The sequence below is a fragment of the Coregonus lavaretus genome, assembly GCF_964263955.1.
Source record: "Coregonus lavaretus genome assembly, chromosome: 31".
Classification (NCBI taxonomy): Eukaryota; Metazoa; Chordata; class Actinopteri; order Salmoniformes; family Salmonidae; genus Coregonus; species Coregonus lavaretus.
The window spans coordinates 3,483,389-3,501,639 of NC_140018.1; the positions used below are offsets into that span (position 1 = coordinate 3,483,389).

The following is an 18,251-nucleotide window of genomic DNA, read 5'->3' on the forward strand; positions in this document are numbered from 1 at the left end:
CCAAACATGTATTCACTCATTATGTTCCATTCCATTCCCTGCTCCCATGTACTTCCTAACGGGCAGATCCCAGTGAGTGAAAGATCGGAAATAAAGTACTAATTCTAAATCCATTATGACATCAGTCAAAGCGTTTAAGCATTTTAATGTTTCTGTAATTGAACAACATAGTAGCAGTGTAACTGTTATAATAAAGGTATCATACTGTATTCACACGAGCTGGGCTAGAGTAGAAGAAGTCTGACATTCCATTTGGTTATAGAATCGATTAAAAGGAACCTAAGGGAGAGAGAGAGAGTAGCGGGCAGAGTGAAATGTCGATAAACTACACAATTATAGCGTCCCAAATGGTACCCTATTCCCTTTATAGTGCACTACTTTTGACCAGAGACCTATGGACAAACTAGCGCTCTAGTCAAAATTGGGCTCTGGTCAAAAGTAGTGCACTATATAGAGAATAGGGTGCCATTTGAGACGCAGGCAAAGACAGCACTGTCCCCGTATCAGATCTAGGTTACTTATTGTATGCTGTCTGTCCTCCACTGGAGCTCAGGGAACTGATCTGGAGTCAGTGATGTGGGCGACGTTGTGTCCAGGCTCCAGGTAGACCTCTCAGTTTCAACATCCAGCCCTCTCCCCACAGCGGAGCAGCTCCTCTGGGCATGGCTGTCTTACTCCAGCCCCAGGCCTGGTCAGGACGACTGCATCAGGCCCGTCAGCCGTTTGCCCGTCAGTGACTTTCCCTGAAGAGAGATAGTAGGGAATTAATATGATGGTTTCCTTGTTGGTTTCAGATGAGAAGTTTTGTAACAAAAGTTGTGGTCGGATTCATCTCTACAGTATGTGTGACTGACTGACTGACTAAGACAGACAAAAAGACAGACAAAAAGACAGACAAAAAGACAGACAAAAAGACAGACAGACAAAAAGACAGGGAGGAAGAGCCACTGACCACGCTGCGTGTGAACTTCTCCAGAGAGGTGCGTCTTCCCTGCTGCTGCTCCGTCTCAGGCTGGGGCACAAAGCATCATGGGAAGAGAAGGGAGTGGAGAAATGGAAGAAAAAAAAAGAAGGGAGCTGAAAACAAAGTAAAGGAGTCACTGATATCTCTGGTACAGACTAAACAGTAGTTTACCAAGTCACTGATATCACTGGTTCAGACTAAACAGTAGTTTACCAAGTCACTGATATCACTGGTTCAGACTAAACAGTAGTTTACCAAGTCACTGATATCACTGGTTCAGACTAAACAGTAGTTTACCAAGTCACTGATATCTCTGGTTCAGACTAAACAGTAGTTTACCAAGTCACTGATATCACTGGTTCAGACTAAACAGTAGTTTACCAAGTCACTGATATCACTGGTTCAGACTAAACAGTAGTTTACCAAGTCACTGATATCACTGGTTCAGACTAAACAGTAGTTTGCCAAGTCACTGATAACACTGGTTCAGACTAAACAGTAGTTTGCCAAGTCACTGATATCACTGGTTCAGACTAAACAGTAGTTTACCAAGTCACTGATATCACTGGTTCAGACTAAACAGTAGTTTCCAAGTCACTGATATCACTGGTTCAGACTAAACAGTAGTTTACCAAGTCACTGATATCACTGGTTCAGACTAAACAGTAGTTTACCAAGTCACTGATATCACTGGTTCAGACTAAACAGTAGTTTACCAAGTCACTGATATCACTGGTTCAGACTAAACAGTAGTTTGCCAAGTCACTGATATCACTGGTTCAGACTAAACAGTAGTTTACCAAGTCACTGATATCACTGGTTCAGACTAAACAGTAGTTTACCAAGTCACTGATATCACTGGTTCAGACTAAACAGTAGTTTACCAAGTCACTGATATCACTGGTTCAGACTAAACAGTAGTTTACCAAGTCACTGATATCACTGGTTCAGACTAAACAGTAATTTACAAAGTCACTGATATCACTGGTTCAGACTAAGCAGTAGTTTACCAAGTCACTGATATCTCTGGTTCAGACTAATCAGTAGTTTGCCAAGTCACTGATATCACTGGTTCAGACTAAACAGTAGTTTACCAAGTCACTGGTATCACTGGTTTAGACTAAACAGTAGTTTACCAAGTCACTGATATCACTGGTTCAGACTAAACAGTAGTTTACCAAGTCACTGGTTCAGACTAAACAGTAGTTTACCAAGTCACTGATATCTCTGGGTCAGACTAAACAGTAGTTTACCAAGTCACTGATATCTCTGGTTCAGACTAAACAGTAGTTTACCAAGTCACTGATATCTCTGGTTCAGACTAAACAGTAGTTTACCAAGTCACTGATATCACTGGTTCAGACTAAACAGTAGTTTACCAAGTCACTGATATCACTGGTTCAGACTATAAAGTAGTTTACCAAGTCACTGACTGCAGAACCTGGACATCTCCAGCAGAGGGCAGAGCTTCACTACCTTGGATGCTGAGGAATGGCGTCTAACTGCAGTCTGCTCCAGGCAAAAGGAGACTAGCACAAACACACACACACCTTCATCATCAGAAGCTCCTGGTAAGCATTGGAGCGGAGGTAACGTGTGTAGCTGTCACTCTTCATCAGCTTATAGATGTGGTCCTGAAACAGGAGAGAGGGAGGAGACAGAGATCAGTTTTGTGTTTTAGCGGTATGCTGTGTTTCTGCAGGCTTTGGGTGTTAGTCTTTTTTCTCCCTTTCTGTGTCCCTCCCTCTTTCTAACTTCTCCCCTTTCTGTGTCCCTCCCTCTTTCTAACCCCTCCCCTTCGGTGTCCCTCCCTCTTTCTAACCCCTCCCCTTTCAGTGTCCCTCCCTCTTTCTAATTTCTCCCCTTTCTGTGTCCCTCCCTCTTTCTAACCCCTCCCCTTCGGTGTCCCTCCCTCTTTCTAACCCCTCCCCTTTCAGTGTCCCTCCCTCTTTCTAACTTCTCCCCTTTCTGTGTCCCTCACTCTTTCTATCCCCTCCCCTTTCAGTGTCCCTCCCTCTTTATAACCCCTCCCCTTTCTGTGTCCCTCCCTCTTTCTAACCCATCCCCGTTCTGTGTCCCTCCCTCTTTCTAACCCCTCCCCTTTCTGTGTCCCTCCCTCTTTCTACATCCTTCTCTTCCTCCTAGCTTATATAATGTAATATAATTTCTGTCTATCTGTAATATAATGAACCTGTCTGTCTGTCTGTCTGTAATATAATGAACCTGTCTGTCTGTCTGTCTGTCTGAAATATAATGAACCTGTCTGTCTGTAATATAATGAACCTGTCTCTCTGTCTATCTGTAATATACTGAACCTGTCTCTCTGTCTGTCTGTAATATAATGAACCTGTCTGTCTGTCTATCTGTAATATAATGAACCTGTCTCTCTGTCTGTCTGTAATATAATGAACCTGTCTCTCTGTCTGTCTGTAATATAATGAACCTGTCTGTCTGTCTGTCTGTAAAATAATGAACCTGTCTCTCTGTCTGTCTGTAATATAATGAACCTGTCTGTCTGTAATATACTGAACCTGTCTCTCTGTCTATCTGTAATATAATGAACCTGTCTGTCTGTCTGTAATATAATGAACCTGTCTGTCTGTCTGTCTGTCTGTAATATAATGAACCTGTCTGTCTGTCTGTCTGTAATATAATGAACCTGTCTCTCTGTCTGTCTGTAATATAATGAACCTGTCTGTCTGTCTGTCTGTAATATAATGAACCTGTCTGTCTGTCTGTCTGTCTGTAATATAATGAACCTGTCTGTCTGTCTGTCTGTAATATAATGAACCTGTCTCTCTGTCTGTCTGTAATATAATGAACCTGTCTGTCTGTAATATAATGAACCTGTCTCTCTGTCTATCTGTAATATAATGAACCTGTCTGTCTGTCTGTAATATAATGAACCTGTCTGTCTGTCTGTCTGTCTGTAATATAATGAACCTGTCTGTCTGTCTGTCTGTAATATAATGAACCTGTCTGTCTGTCTATCTGTAATATAATGAACCTGTCTCTCTGTCTGTCTGTAATATAATGAACCTGTCTGTCTGTCTGTCTGTAATATAATGAACCTGTCTCTCTGTCTGTCTGTAATATAATGAACCTTTCTGTCTGTCTGTCTGTCTGTAATATAATGAACCTGTCTGTCTGTCTGTCTGTAATATAATGAACCTGTCTCTCTGTCTGTCTGTAATATAATGAACCTGTCTGTCTGTCTGTCTGTAATATAATGAACCTGTCTCTCTGTCTGTCTGTAATATAATGAACCTTTCTGTCTGTCTGTCTGTCTGTAATATAATGAACCTGTCTGTCTGTCTGTCTGTAATATAATGAACCTGTCTCTCTGTCTGTCTGTAATATAATGAACCTGTCTCTCTGTCTGTAATATAATGAACCTGTCTCTCTGTCTATCTGTAATATAATGAACCTGTCTGTCTGTCTGTCTGTAATATAATGAACCTGTCTCTCTGTCTGTCTGTAATATAATGAACCTGTCTCTGTCTGTCTGTAATATAATGAACCTGTCTCTCTGTTTATCTGTAATATAATGAACCTGTCTCTGTCTGTCTGTAATATAATGAACCTGTCTGTCTGTAATATAATGAACCTGTCTGTCTGTCTGTCTGTCTGTAATATAATGAACCTGTCTGTCTGTAATATAATGAACCTGTCTCTCTGTCTGTCTGTAATATAATGAACCTGTCTGTCTGTAATATAATGAACCTGTCTCTCTGTCTATCTGTAATATAATGAACCTGTCTGTCTGTAATATAATGAACCTGTCTGTCTGTAATATAATGAACCTGTCTCTCTGTCTATCTGTAATATAATGAACCTGTCTGTCTGTCTGTCTGTCTGTAATATAATGAACCTGTCTCTCTGTCTGTCTGTAATATAATGAACCTGTCTGTCTGTCTGTCTGTAATATAATGAACCCGTCTCTCTGTCTGTCTGTAATATAATGAACCTGTCTGTCTGTAATATAATGAACCTGTCTGTCTGTCTGTCTGTAATATAATGAACCTGTCTCTCTGTCTGTCTGTAATATAATGAACCTGTCTGTCTGTCTGTCTGTAATATAATGAACCTGTCTGTCTGTCTGTCTGTAATATAATGAACCTGTCTCTCTGTCTGTCTGTCTGTAATATAATGAACCTGTCTCTCTGTCTGTCTGTCTGTAATATAATGAACCTGTCTGTCTGTCTGTCTGTAATATAATGAACCTGTCTGTCTGTCTGTCTGTAATATAATGAACCTGTCTCTCTGTCTGTAATATAATGAACCTGTCTGTCTGTCTGTCTGTAATATAATGAACCTGTCTGTCTGTCTGTCTGTAATATAATGAACCTGTCTGTCTGTCTGTCTGTAATATAATGAACCTGTCTGTCTGTCTGTCTGTCTGTAATATAATGAACCTGTCTCTCTGTCTGTCTGTAATATAATGAACCTTTCTGTCTGTCTGTCTGTAATATAATGAACCTGTCTGTCTGTCTGTCTGTAATATAATGAACCTGTCTCTCTGTCTGTCTGTAATATAATGAACCTGTCTGTCTGTAATATAATGAACCTGTCTGTCTGTCTGTCTGTAATATAATGAACCTGTCTGTCTGTAATATAATGAACCTGTCTGTCTGTCTGTCTGTAATATAATGAACCTGTCTGTCTGTCTGTCTGTAATATAATGAACCTGTCTGTCTGTCTGTCTGTCTGTCTGTAATATAATGAACCTGTCTGTCTGTCTATCTGTAATATAATGAACCTGTCTCTCTGTCTGTCTGTAATATAATGAACCTGTCTGTCTGTCTGTCTGTAATATAATGAACCTGTCTCTCTGTCTGTCTGTAATATAATGAACCTTTCTGTCTGTCTGTCTGTAATATAATGAACCTGTCTGTCTGTCTGTCTGTAATATAATGAACCTGTCTCTCTGTCTGTCTGTAATATAATGAACCTGTCTCTCTGTCTGTAATATAATGAACCTGTCTCTCTGTCTATCTGTAATATAATGAACCTGTCTGTCTGTCTGTCTGTAATATAATGAACCTGTCTGTCTGTAATATAATGAACCTGTCTGTCTGTCTGTCTGTCTGTAATATAATGAACCTGTCTGTCTGTAATATAATAAACCTGTCTCTCTGTCTGTCTGTAATATAATGAACCTGTCTCTCTGTAATATAATGAACCTGTCTCTCTGTCTATCTGTAATATAATGAACCTGTCTGTCTGTAATATAATGAACCTGTCTGTCTGTAATATAATGAACCTGTCTCTCTGTCTATCTGTAATATAATGAACCTGTCTGTCTGTCTGTCTGTCTGTAATATAATGAACCTGTCTGTCTGTCTGTATGTAATATAATGAACCTGTCTGTCTGTCTGTCTGTAATATAATGAACCTGTCTCTCTGTCTGTCTGTAATATAATGAACCTGTCTGTCTGTAATATAATGAACCTGTCTGTCTGTCTGTCTGTAATATAATGAACCTGTCTCTCTGTCTGTCTGTAATATAATGAACCTGTCTGTCTGTCTGTCATATAATGAACCTGTCTGTATGTCTGTCTGTAATATAATGAAACTGTCTGTCTGTCTGTCTGTCTGTAATATAATGAACCTGTCTCTCTGTCTGTCTGTAATATAATGAACCTGTCTGTCTGTCTGTTTGTAATATAATGAACCTGTCTGTCTGTCTGTCTGTAATATAATGAACCTGTCTGTCTGTCTGTCTGTAATATAATGAACCTGTCTCTCTGTCTGTAATATAATGAACCTGTCTGTCTGTCTGTCTGTAATATAATGAACCTGTCTGTCTGTCTGTCTGTCTGTAATATAATGAACCTGTCTGTCTGTAATATAATGAACCTGTCTGTCTGTCTGTCTGTAATATAATGAACCTGTCTCTCTGTCTGTCTGTAATATAATGAACCTGTCTCTCTGTCTGTCTGTAATATAATGAACCTGTCTGTCTGTCTGTCTGTAATATAATGAACCTGTCTCCCTGTCTGTCTGTAATATAATGAACCTGTCTGTCTGTAATATAATGAACCTGTCTCTCTGTCTGTCTGTAATATAATGAACCTGTCTGTCTGTCTGTCTGTCTGTAATATAATGAACCTGTCTTTCTGTCTGTCTGTAATATAATGAACCTGTCTGTCTGTCTGTCTGTCTGTAATATAATGAACCTGTCTCTCTCTCTGTCTGTCTGTAATATAATGAACCTGTCTCTCTGTCTGTCTGTAATATAATGAACCCGTCTGTCTGTCTGTCTGTCTGTCTGTAATATAATGTACCTGTCTGTCTGTCTGTCTGTCTGTCTGTCTGTCTGTCTGTCTGTCTGTCTGTCTGTCTGTCTGTCTGTCTGTCTGTCTGTCTGTCTGTCTGTCTGTCTGTCTGTCTGTCTGTCTGTCTGTCTGTAATATAATATACATGTTCATCTTCATAGCTGTATCGTCCAGGGTCTGTTATATAATGGACCTGTCTGTCTGTCTGTCTGTCTGTTTGTCTGTCTGTAATATAATGCACCTGTGCGTCTTCGTAGCTGTATCGTCCCGGGTCTTTAAGGTTGGTGCTGGTGCGTTCGTAGCTGTGTGAGTCCAGGTTGATGGAGCTGGGAGCGCCTTCTGCCAGAAACTCTGTCCAGATCTCCTGAGCCCGCTCTGCCACATTCTCCAGAGGCTGCCTCTTCAGATCCTGCACCGCCAACCAGAACCTGTATAGGGGTTACACAATATTACAGCACCAACCAGAACCTGTATAGGGGTTACACAATATTACAGCACCAACCAGAACCTGTATAGGGGTTACACAATATTACAGCACCAACCAGAACCTGTATAGGGGTTACACAATATTACAGCACCAACCAGAACCTGTATAGGGGTTACACAATATTACTGATCCAACCAGAACCTGTATAGGGGTTACACAATATTACAGCACCAACAAGAACCTGTATAGGGGTTACACAATATTACATGACAGCACCAACCTTTCGGAAAAACTAAAAACAAAGTAATTAAAGAGGTGGATTGAATAGAGGGTGAGATTATGGAGAGAGATAAGGTTGTGTCCGTCCGTCCTCAGTAGCCCCAAGGCTCCAGCGACCTTGGTTATCTCTCCAGTCCACGACCCTGTTATCATCTTTAGTAGAGCCCTTCATCAGAACATGCCTTCAGGGGACACACATACTCACACACAAGGTAGAGGTAGTGAGGGTAGAGGTAGTGAGGGTAGAGGTAGTGATGGTAGAGGTAGTAAGGGTAGAGGTGGTGAGGGTAGAGGTAGTGATGGTAGAGGTAGTAAGGGTAGAGGTAGTGATGGTAGAGATAGTGAGGGTAGAGGTAGTGAAGGTAGAGGTAGTGAGGGTAGAGGTAGTGAGGGTAGAGGTAGTGAGGGTAGAGGTAGTGAGGGTAGAGGTAGTGAGGTTAGAGGTAGTGAGGTTAGAGGTAGTGAGGGTAGAGGTAGTGAGGGTAGAGGTAGTGAGGGTAGAGGTAGTGATGGTAGAGGTAGTGAGGGTAGAGGTAGTGAGGGTAGAGGTAGTGAGGGTAGAGGTAGTGAGGGTAGAGGTAGTGAGGTTAGAGGTAGTGAGGGTAGAGGTAGTGAGGGTAGAGGTAGTGAGGGTAGAGGTAGTGAGGGTAGAGGTAGTGAGGGTAAAGGTAGTGAGGGTAGAGGTAGTGAGGGTAGAGGTAGTGAGGGTAGAGGTAGTGAGGGTAGAGGTAGTGAGGGTAGAGGTAATAAGGGTAGAGGTAGTGAGGGTAGAGGTAGTGAGGGTAGAGGTAGTGATGGTGGAGGTAGTGAGGGTAGAGGTAGTGAGGGTAAAGGTAGTGAGGGTAGAGGTAGTGAGGGTAGAGGTAGTGAGGGTAAAGGTAGTGAGGGTAGAGGTAGTGAGGGTAGAGGTAGTGAGGGTAGAGGTAGTGAGGGTAGAGGTAGTAAGGGTAGAGGTAGTGAGGGTAGAGGTAGTAAGGGTAGAGGTAGTGAGGGTGAACTTTCAAACAGAGGGATGGGAAGAGGAAAGGAAAGATGTAGGAGATGAAGGGAAGATGAAAGGAAAAGATGGAGGTAGGGGATGGATGGAAGAGGATGAGGAGAACTGGGGAAGGAGAAGAATGGAGGGATGGGATGAAGCTAAGGGATCAGGTGATGGGAGATGAAGAGGGATAAGGAAGGAGGGATGGAAGGAGGAGATGGTGAGAGGAAGGGAGGGAAAATGGAGGGATAGGATGAGGGGATCAGGTGAGAGGAAATATGGATGGGATGAGATAAAGGATGTGTGAATGAAAGAAGGAGAGGAGAGGAGTGTTCTATGTGACTAACTGTAGGTTTTCTGAGCTGAACTCTGATTCCAGGAACTTGAGGAACTGGTCTCGTCCTGCCGGATCTTTCAGAGCTTCTTCTAGAGAGAAACCCCACTTCCTCACCCTCCGTTGACTGGGGTCCTTACTGAGGGGAGGGAGAGAGGGGAGAGGGAGAGAGGAGAGTGGGAGAGAGGGGGTAGGGTGAGAGGGGAGAGAGGGGAGAGAGGGGGTAAGGAGAGAGGGGAGAGTGAGAGAGGGGTATGGAGAGAGGGGAGAGGGAGAGAGGGGAGAGGGAGAGAGGGGAGAGGGAGAGATGGGAGAGGGAGAGAGGGGTTAGGGAGAGAGGGGTAGGGAGAGAGGGGAGAGTGAGAGAGGGGGTAGGGGAGAAGAGGGGAGAAGGAGAGAGGGGGTTGGGAGAGCGGGGAGAGAGAGAGGGGGTAGGGAGAGAGGGAAGATGGAGAGAGGGGAGAGAGAAAGAGGGGGTAGGGAGAGAGGGGAGAGGGAGAGAGGGGGCAGGGAGAGAGGGGAGAGGGGAGAGGGAGAGAGGGGTTAGGAAGAGAGGGGAGAGGGAGGGGGTAGAGAGAGAGGGGAGAGAGAGAGGGGGTAGGGAGATAAAGAGAGAGAGGGAGAGGGGAGAGGGAGAGAGGGGGAGAGGGGGTAGGAAGAGAGGGGAGAGGGAGAGGGGGGTAGGGAGAGAGGGAGAGAGGGGAGAGAGAGGGGAGAGGGAGAGAAGGAGAGAGTTGGACACGGGATAACGAGGAGGGAGAAAAAGTTTGAATTCACGAAAGATCAAGAGATTTAAAAAATAGATATACAGGAAAAATGAATACTGTGATCTGAAACTGTCTGAAAGTGTCTGTGATCTCAAACATATCAAACAGTCGGAAATAGTCTCTGATCTCAAACAGTCTGAAACAGTCTCTGATCTCAAACAGTCGGAAATAGTCTCTGATCTCAAACAGTCTGAAACAGTCTCTGATCTCAAACAGTCGGAAATAGTCTCTGATCTCAAACAGTCTGAAACAGTCTCTGATCTCAAACAGTCTGAAACAGTCTGAAACAGTCTCAAACAATGTGCGATCTCAAACATCTCAAACAGTCGGAAATAGTCTCTGATATCAAACAGTCTCAAACCATCTCAAACAGTCTGAAACAGTCTGAAACAGTCTCAAACAGTCTGAAACTGTCTGAAACAGTCTCAAACACCACATGACGTTGGACAAGTGGTGACAGGGAAGTAGAAACAGTGACAGCATAGTACTGTAATGGCAGCGTTCACATGACACCTAATCTTTTACATCTCTGCAAGACATTTCCCTAACCTGTACTTAATGTAATTCATCAATTTATCTGGATTATGAAGTTAAATTAGACACAATGATTACCGTAATTTACCGTTACCGTAACCACCTTTAAGCGGCGGGCTCCAGCAGGAAAAGCTGGAGGCCGGAAAAGAGTGAGACAGGTAGCGCGCAAAAGTAAAAGTGGAACCGAGAGTGGTACGAGAGACAGAACGAGAGACAGAACGAGAGCAAGACAGACAGACATTACGAGAGCGAGACAGTTTGTCTCTTTCCCGACAATCCCCTCTGTGCACGAACCCTTTACATATGGTAATTAAACATTAAAACACCTGCGGCTTATAGTCCAGTGCGGCTTATATATGTACACATCATTCAATATTCATTCAATTTAGCTGCTGCGGCTTATACTCCGGTGCGCCTTATAGTGCGGGAAAATACGGTATATGTCTGGTTGATTAACCTCTACATAAGGAGACCCAAGGCTTCCAGAACTACACCGTGCTGGGTGACAGCCTAGTCTAGCCCTGAATATATATTTTATATCTGTATTTAATTAAGATATAGGACGATGGGAGGTCATTGCTCTTTTCTAAGTCTAAAGGTGATTATGTGAGACACAGCGTAGGCGAGATAGATAGCTATCTGTAAATCTGGTACTTTGAAGTCACTATATAGGAATGATATAGGACGATAGCTTGTCCTTGCCCTGTGTTCCATTCGGTCACTGACGGTGATTTTGCAGTGGAAAGGCTGTGGGCTAGAAAAGGAAAAGGCTTCACTTCCTGGAAGTATTTCCTGTGAGTTTGGGTGTTTCCTTTTGTAGTTGATGCCCTTGCAAACCCTGCAACCAAATACCTTTTTTACAAGACCTTAGTATTACTTGATTCTGGGTGTTGTGGTTCTCACCTGGCCTCCAGGTCCCAGAATGAGAGGTCGTCACTAGTCCAGGGGTTGGACGGTTCTGGTGACACCACCAACGGGTCATACTCCTGGTACTGCTCTGTGTAAGACATCAGACTGACAGCAACACAACAGACAACACACAGAGATGGACAATGTGAAGACTGACACATGATCAGGCAGATGTGGATATGGAAACTGGTGAGCCAACAGTAGTTTAGATGGAAACTGATGAACCAACAGTAGTTTAGATGGAAACTGGTGAACCAACAGTAGTTTAGATGGAAACTGGTGAGCCAACAGTAGTTTAGATGGAAACTGGTGAGCCAACAGTAGTTTAGATGGAAACTGGTGAGCCAACAGTAGTTTAGATGGAAACTGGTGAGCCAACAGTAGTTTAGATGGAAACTGGTGAGCCAACAGTAGTTTAGATGGAAACTGGTGAGCCAACAGTAGTTTAGATGGAAACTGGTTCTGAGCCAACAGTAGTTTAGATGGAAACTGGTGAGCCAACAGTAGTTTAGATGGAAACTGGTGAGCCAACAGTAGTTTAGATGGAAACTGGTGAGCCAACAGTAGTTTAGATGGAAACTGGTGAACCAACAGTAGTTTAGATGGAAACTGGTGAGCCAACAGTAGTTTAGATGGAAACTGGTGAGCCAACAGTAGTTTAGATGGAAACTGGTGAGCCAACAGTAGTTTAGATGGAAACTGGTGAGCCAACAGTAGTTTAGATGGAAACTGGTGAGCCAACAGTAGTTTAGATGGAAACTGGTGAGCCAACAGTAGTTTAGATGGAAACTGGTTCTGAGCCAACAGTAGTTTAGATGGAAACTGGTGAGCCAACAGTAGTTTAGATGGAAACTGGTGAGCCAACAGTAGTTTAGATGGAAACTGGTGAGCCAACAGTAGTTTAGATGGAAACTGGTGAACCAACAGTAGTTTAGATGGAAACTGGTGAACCAACAGTAGTTTAGATGGAAACTGATGAGCCAACAGTAGTTTAGATGGAAACTGGTGAGCCAACAGTAGTTTAGATGGAAACTGGTGAGCCAACAGTAGTTTAGATGGAAACTGGTGAGCCAACAGTAGTTTAGATGGAAACTGGTGAGCCAACAGTAGTTTAGATGGAAACTGGTGAGCCAACAGTAGTTTAGATGGAAACTGGTGAGCCAACAGTAGTTTAGATGGAAACTGGTGAGCCAACAGTAGTTTAGATGGAAACTGGTGAACCAACAGTAGTTTAGATGGAAACTGGTGAACCAACAGTAGTTTAGATGGAAACTGGTGAGCCAACAGTAGTTTAGATGGAAACTGGTGAGCCAACAGTAGTTTAGATGGAAACTGGTGAGCCAACAGTAGTTTAGATGGAAACTGGTGAGCCAACAGTAGTTTAGATGGAAACTGGTTCTGAGCCAACAGTAGTTTAGATGGAAACTGGTGAGCCAACAGTAGTTTAGATGGAAACTGGTGAGCCAACAGTAGTTTAGATGGAAACTGGTGAGCCAACAGTAGTTTAGATGGAAACTGGTGAGCCAACAGTAGTTTAGATGGAAACTGGTGAACCAACAGTAGTTTAGATGGAAACTGGTGAGCCAACAGTAGTTTAGATGGAAACTGGTGAGCCAACAGTAGTTTAGATGGAAACTGGTGAGCCAACAGTAGTTTAGATGGAAACTGGTGAGCCAACAGTAGTTTAGATGGAAACTGGTGAGCCAACAGTAGTTTAGATGGAAACTGGTGAGCCAACAGTAGTTTAGATGGAAACTGGTTCTGAGCCAACAGTAGTTTAGATGGAAACTGGTGAGCCAACAGTAGTTTAGATGGAAACTGGTGAGCCAACAGTAGTTTAGATGGAAACTGGTGAGCCAACAGTAGTTTAGATGGAAACTGGTGAACCAACAGTAGTTTAGATGGAAACTGGTGAACCAACAGTAGTTTAGATGGAAACTGATGAGCCAACAGTAGTTTAGATGGAAACTGGTGAGCCAACAGTAGTTTAGATGGAAACTGGTGAGCCAACAGTAGTTTAGATGGAAACTGGTGAGCCAACAGTAGTTTAGATGGAAACTGGTGAGCCAACAGTAGTTTAGATGGAAACTGGTGAGCCAACAGTAGTTTAGATGGAAACTGGTGAGCCAACAGTAGTTTAGATGGAAACTGGTGAGCCAACAGTAGTTTAGATGGAAACTGGTTCTGAGCCAACAGTAGTTTAGATGGAAACTGGTGAGCCAACAGTAGTTTAGATGGAAACTGGTGAACCAACAGTAGTTTAGATGGAAACTGATGAACCAACAGCAGTTTCCACCACAGTGCAAGCCCAGTTTCAAACACCCTACCTGCATCACCATAGCGACACTGGCCATGAGCTCTTTAAAGGAATTATTAGAAAACACACACACACACACACACACACACACACACACACACACACACACACAAATACACACACGCACGCACACACACACACACAATCCCTGGTAGAAGGTCACATTCGGAAACCATAACCCCACTTCAGTCCTGCCCTCCAGCCTGTACCTTGCCCCTTGACCTTGCCTAAGGCTGAGCCCCCAATCATTCCCAGCTCTATGACAAGGGTCAAAGGTCACCCACCAGCCCACCAGATGACCCCTGGAGTAATCACAGTCTCTCTGTGCTGGTGCTGTGGGCTAGCGGCTTAACAACACTCCACTGCAGACCCAGGATTAACTGGAAAGCTGCATGGACTGGGGCTAGTGAGGCTACCGAGCCAAAGGGTTAAGATGGACTGGGGCTAGTGAGGCTACCGAGCCAAAGGGTTGAGATAGACTGGGGCTAGTGAGGCTACCGAGCCAAAGGGTTAAGATGGACTGGGGCTAGTGAGGCTACCGAGCCAAAGGGTTAAGATGGACTGGGGCTAGTGAGGCTACCGAGCCAAAGGGTTGAGATAGACTGGGGCTAGTGAGGCTACCGAGCCAAAGGGTTGAGATAGACTGGGGTTGGAGGAGTGCAGAGGAAGGGAGGAGGGTGGTTTCTTCTATTCAGAGCTCTGGAATTCCACACCGGTTGATACAATATATATGTGTTGATTTATCAACGTCAATGTGCTTTATGACAGGATGTGCTTTATAGGTGAGATGGTGGAGCTTTGGTCATACCTACCTCTCAGCCACTTTAGAAACCTTCATACAGTGTCTGTCCAACTGGCTGTTAAGAAACACAATCTGAGGAGGGATGTGGAGGAAAAACAATAGACATCATTATTCATTGATTACGATAAAAACTGGTTTCTAATTGATAAACTCAGAGCTATGTTCTTGTGATTACAAGAACATTGTATATTGTGTGGATTACATTTTAATTGATAAAGTACATCTTAGGACATCTAATATAACATCCAACATCCAATACAACATCCAACATCCAATGGAACATCCAACATCCAATAGAACAGCCAACATCCAATAGAACAGCCAACATCCAATATAACATCCAACATCCAATAGAACATCCAACATCCAATAGAACATCCAACATCCAATAGAACATCCAACATCCAATAGAACATCCAACATCCAATAGAACATCCAACATCTAATAGAACATCCAACATCCAATAGAACATCCAACATCCAATAGAACATCCAACATCTAGTAGAACATCCAATTCAACATCCAACATCCAATAGCCCAGGGGTGTCAAACTCAATCAGCGTAAGGGCCATGCTGAAAAAACACAACGAATTTGCTGGCCAGACATAGAACTTGCATAACACTGGCCCAAACTGGCCACTGTTTTATTACAAAAAATATGGCCCTTTACAATGTCCACTTTTGTACAAAGGATGCTTTATATAGCATTTTAACATAATTAAAACAAAACGTTTGATAAATATTCGTCCAGCCTTTGCTGCTATGCTTGCAGATAATATGCAGCGACCCTCATCAAAAAGTATTTAATAACTCCAAATAACAAAAAGGTAACTATAGGTTGTTGTAACATTTCAACTTAAAATATGTTTTTCCTTTTTTTCTTTCAAAGCCGAAGCCAGACTGCAATATTTTAGCAGCCTATCTAGGACTGTGGTATGTGTCATCCTATCTAGGACTGTGGTATGTGTCAGCCTATCTAGGACTGTGGTATGTTTCAGCCTATCTAGGACTGTGGTATGTTTCATCCTATCTAGGACTGTGGTATGTGTCAGCCTATCTAGGACTGTGGTATGTTTCAGCCTATCTAGGACTGTGGTATGTTTCAGCCTATCTAGGACTGTGGTATGTTTCAGCCTATCTAGGACTGTGGTATGTTTCAGCCTATCTAGGACTGTGGCATGTTTCATCCTATCTAGGACTGTGGTATGTGTCAGCCTATGTAGGACTGTGGTATGTTTCAGCCTATCTAGGACTGTGGTATGTGTCAGCCTATCTAGGACTGTGGTATGTTTCAGCCTATCTAGGACTGTGGTATGTTTCATCCTATCTAGGACTGTGGTATGTGTCAGCCTATCTAGGACTGTGGTATGTGTCAGCCTATCTAGGACTGTGGTATGTGTCAGCCTATCTAGGACTGTGGTATGTTTCAGCCTATCTAGGACTGTGGTATGTTTCAGCCTATCTAGGACTGTGGTATGTTTCAGCCTATCTAGGACTGTGGTATGTGTCAGCCTATCTAGGACTGTGGTATGTGTCAGCCTATCTAGGACTGTGGTATGTTTCAGCCTATCTAGGACTGTGGTATGTGTCAGCCTATCTAGGACTGTGGTATGTGTCAGCCTATCTAGGACTGTGGTATGTTTCATCCTATCTAGGACTGTGGCATGTTTCAGCCTATCTAGGACTGTGGTATGTTTCATCCTATCTAGGACTGTGGCATGTTTCAGCCTATCTAGGACTGTGGTATGTTTCAGCCTATCTAGGACTGTGGTATGTTTCAGCCTATCTAGGACTGTGGTATGTTTCAGCCTATCTAGGACTGTGGTATGTTTCAGCCTATCTAGGACTGTGGTATGTTTCAGCCTATCTAGGACTGTGGCATGTTTCAGCCTATCTAGGACTGTGGTATGTGTCAGCCTATCTAGGACTGTGGTATGTTTCAGCCTATCTAGGACTGTGGTATGTTTCAGCCTATCTAGGACTGTGGCATGTTTCAGCCTATCTAGGACTGTGGTATGTTTCAGCCTATCTAGGACTGTGGTATGTTTCAGCCTATCTAGGACTGTGGTATGTTTCAGCCTATCTAGGACTGTGGTATGTGTCAGCCTATCTAGGACTGTGGTATCTTTCAGCCTATCTAGGACTGTGGCATGTGTCAGCCTATCTAGGACTGTGGTATGTTTCAGCCTATCTAGGACTGTGGTATGTTTCAGCCTATCTAGGACTGTGGTATGTTTCAGCCTATCTAGGACTGTGGTATGTTTCAGCCTATCTAGGACTGTGGTATGTGTCAGCCTATCTAGGACTGTGGTATGTTTCAGCCTATCTAGGACTGTGGCATGTGTCAACCTATCTAGGACTGTGGTATGTTTCAGCCTATCTAGGACTGTGGTATGTTTCAGCCTATCTAGGACTGTGGTATGTTTCAGCCTATCTAGGACTGTGGTATGTGTTTGTACACTTTCCCTCCGCTGTGCGCCGTAAACGGGACACACGAATGCAGCGCAATTGAAGTTGAATTCACCGATGCCAGCGCATCAGGCTATACTTTCATAAAGTAGATGACTCAACTGTTGACTCATTTATACTCCCTTGTGTCCTATTGTCCTTTAGCAGTGATTTAGTAGTGTGAATCCTTTAACTTATAACTTTTTGACAACCAAGATGACATTTTCTGTAGGCTACAGTAATGACCCGTTGGAATCAACACCTTTAAACTTTCAGTCCGGTAGAAGATTTTTGTCAGTGCCATTAGTGATATGATACAGTGCACTGGCTGGCTCGTGTGTGGGTGTGTGTGGGTCTGGGAGGAGGGGTGTGTGGGTGGCAATGCATTGCCATTTGGCGTGCAACACGTTGGCAGTGCTTGCTGTGACTTGTAGTGCAGCGCATTGCTGGCAGTATGGAAGTGTGTCAAAGTGAATTGACAACCCAAGTCATTGTGCGTGCCAGATAGGAATGTGTCACGTGCTGAATCGGGCCTTGTGTTTGACATATGTGCAATAGAACATCCAACAGAACATCCAACATCTAATAAAACATCCAATAGAACATCCAACATCTAATAGAACATCCAATAGAACATCCAACATCTAATAGAACATCCAACAGAACATCCAACATCTAATAGAACATCCAACATCTAATAGAACATCTAATAGAACATCCAACATCCAACAGAACATCCAACATCTAATAGAACATCCAACATCCAACAGAACATCCAACATCTAATAGAACATCCAATAGAACATCCAACATCTAATAGAACATCCAACATCCAACAGAACATCCAACATCTAATAGAACATCCAATAGAACATCCAACATCTAATAGAACATCCAACATCCAACAGAACATCCAACATCTAATAGAACATCCAACATCTAATAGAACATCCAATAGAACATCTAACATCTAATAGAACATCCAACATCCAACAGAACATCCAACATCTAATAGAACATCCAACATCCAATAGAACACACAGACACAGAAGTACCTCTTTCTCCACGTCCTCTTTGGTGCCTTTCTTGGCTATTTGTGAGGGTGTGTGTACTGGGCTCTGAGACTGAACCTCCTCTATCAGTCCATACACTGACTGGACAGGGGGATGGAGAGAAGGAGATAGAAGTCAGGGGGATGGAGAGAAGGAGAGA

General features: G+C 43.1%; 1 protein-coding gene across 6 annotated transcripts in view; it reads right to left on the reverse strand.

Moving 5' to 3' along the window:
• Positions 1 to 692: 692 nt before the first annotated feature.
• Positions 693 to 18,251, reverse strand: part of LOC311106313 (regulator of G-protein signaling 6-like) — a gene marked incomplete at both ends in the record, with an annotated part of 110,294 nt that continues 92,735 nt past the window's right edge. The window contains 8 exons of one of the 6 annotated variants that reach the window (XM_084148618.1): positions 693 to 743; positions 953 to 1,012; positions 2,515 to 2,598; positions 7,484 to 7,670; positions 9,275 to 9,400; positions 11,466 to 11,576; positions 14,601 to 14,662; positions 18,095 to 18,193. In XM_084148618.1, the coding sequence (XP_084004744.1) occupies positions 693 to 743; positions 953 to 1,012; positions 2,515 to 2,598; positions 7,484 to 7,670; positions 9,275 to 9,400; positions 11,466 to 11,576; positions 14,601 to 14,662; positions 18,095 to 18,193 (780 nt within the window). Of the gene's footprint in view, positions 744 to 952; positions 1,013 to 2,508; positions 2,599 to 7,483; positions 7,671 to 9,274; positions 9,401 to 11,465; positions 11,577 to 14,600; positions 14,663 to 18,094; positions 18,194 to 18,251 lie in introns of all 6 variants that reach the window. The other 5 variants (XM_084148617.1, XM_084148620.1, XM_084148619.1 and 2 more) reach the window with 5 other exon arrangements.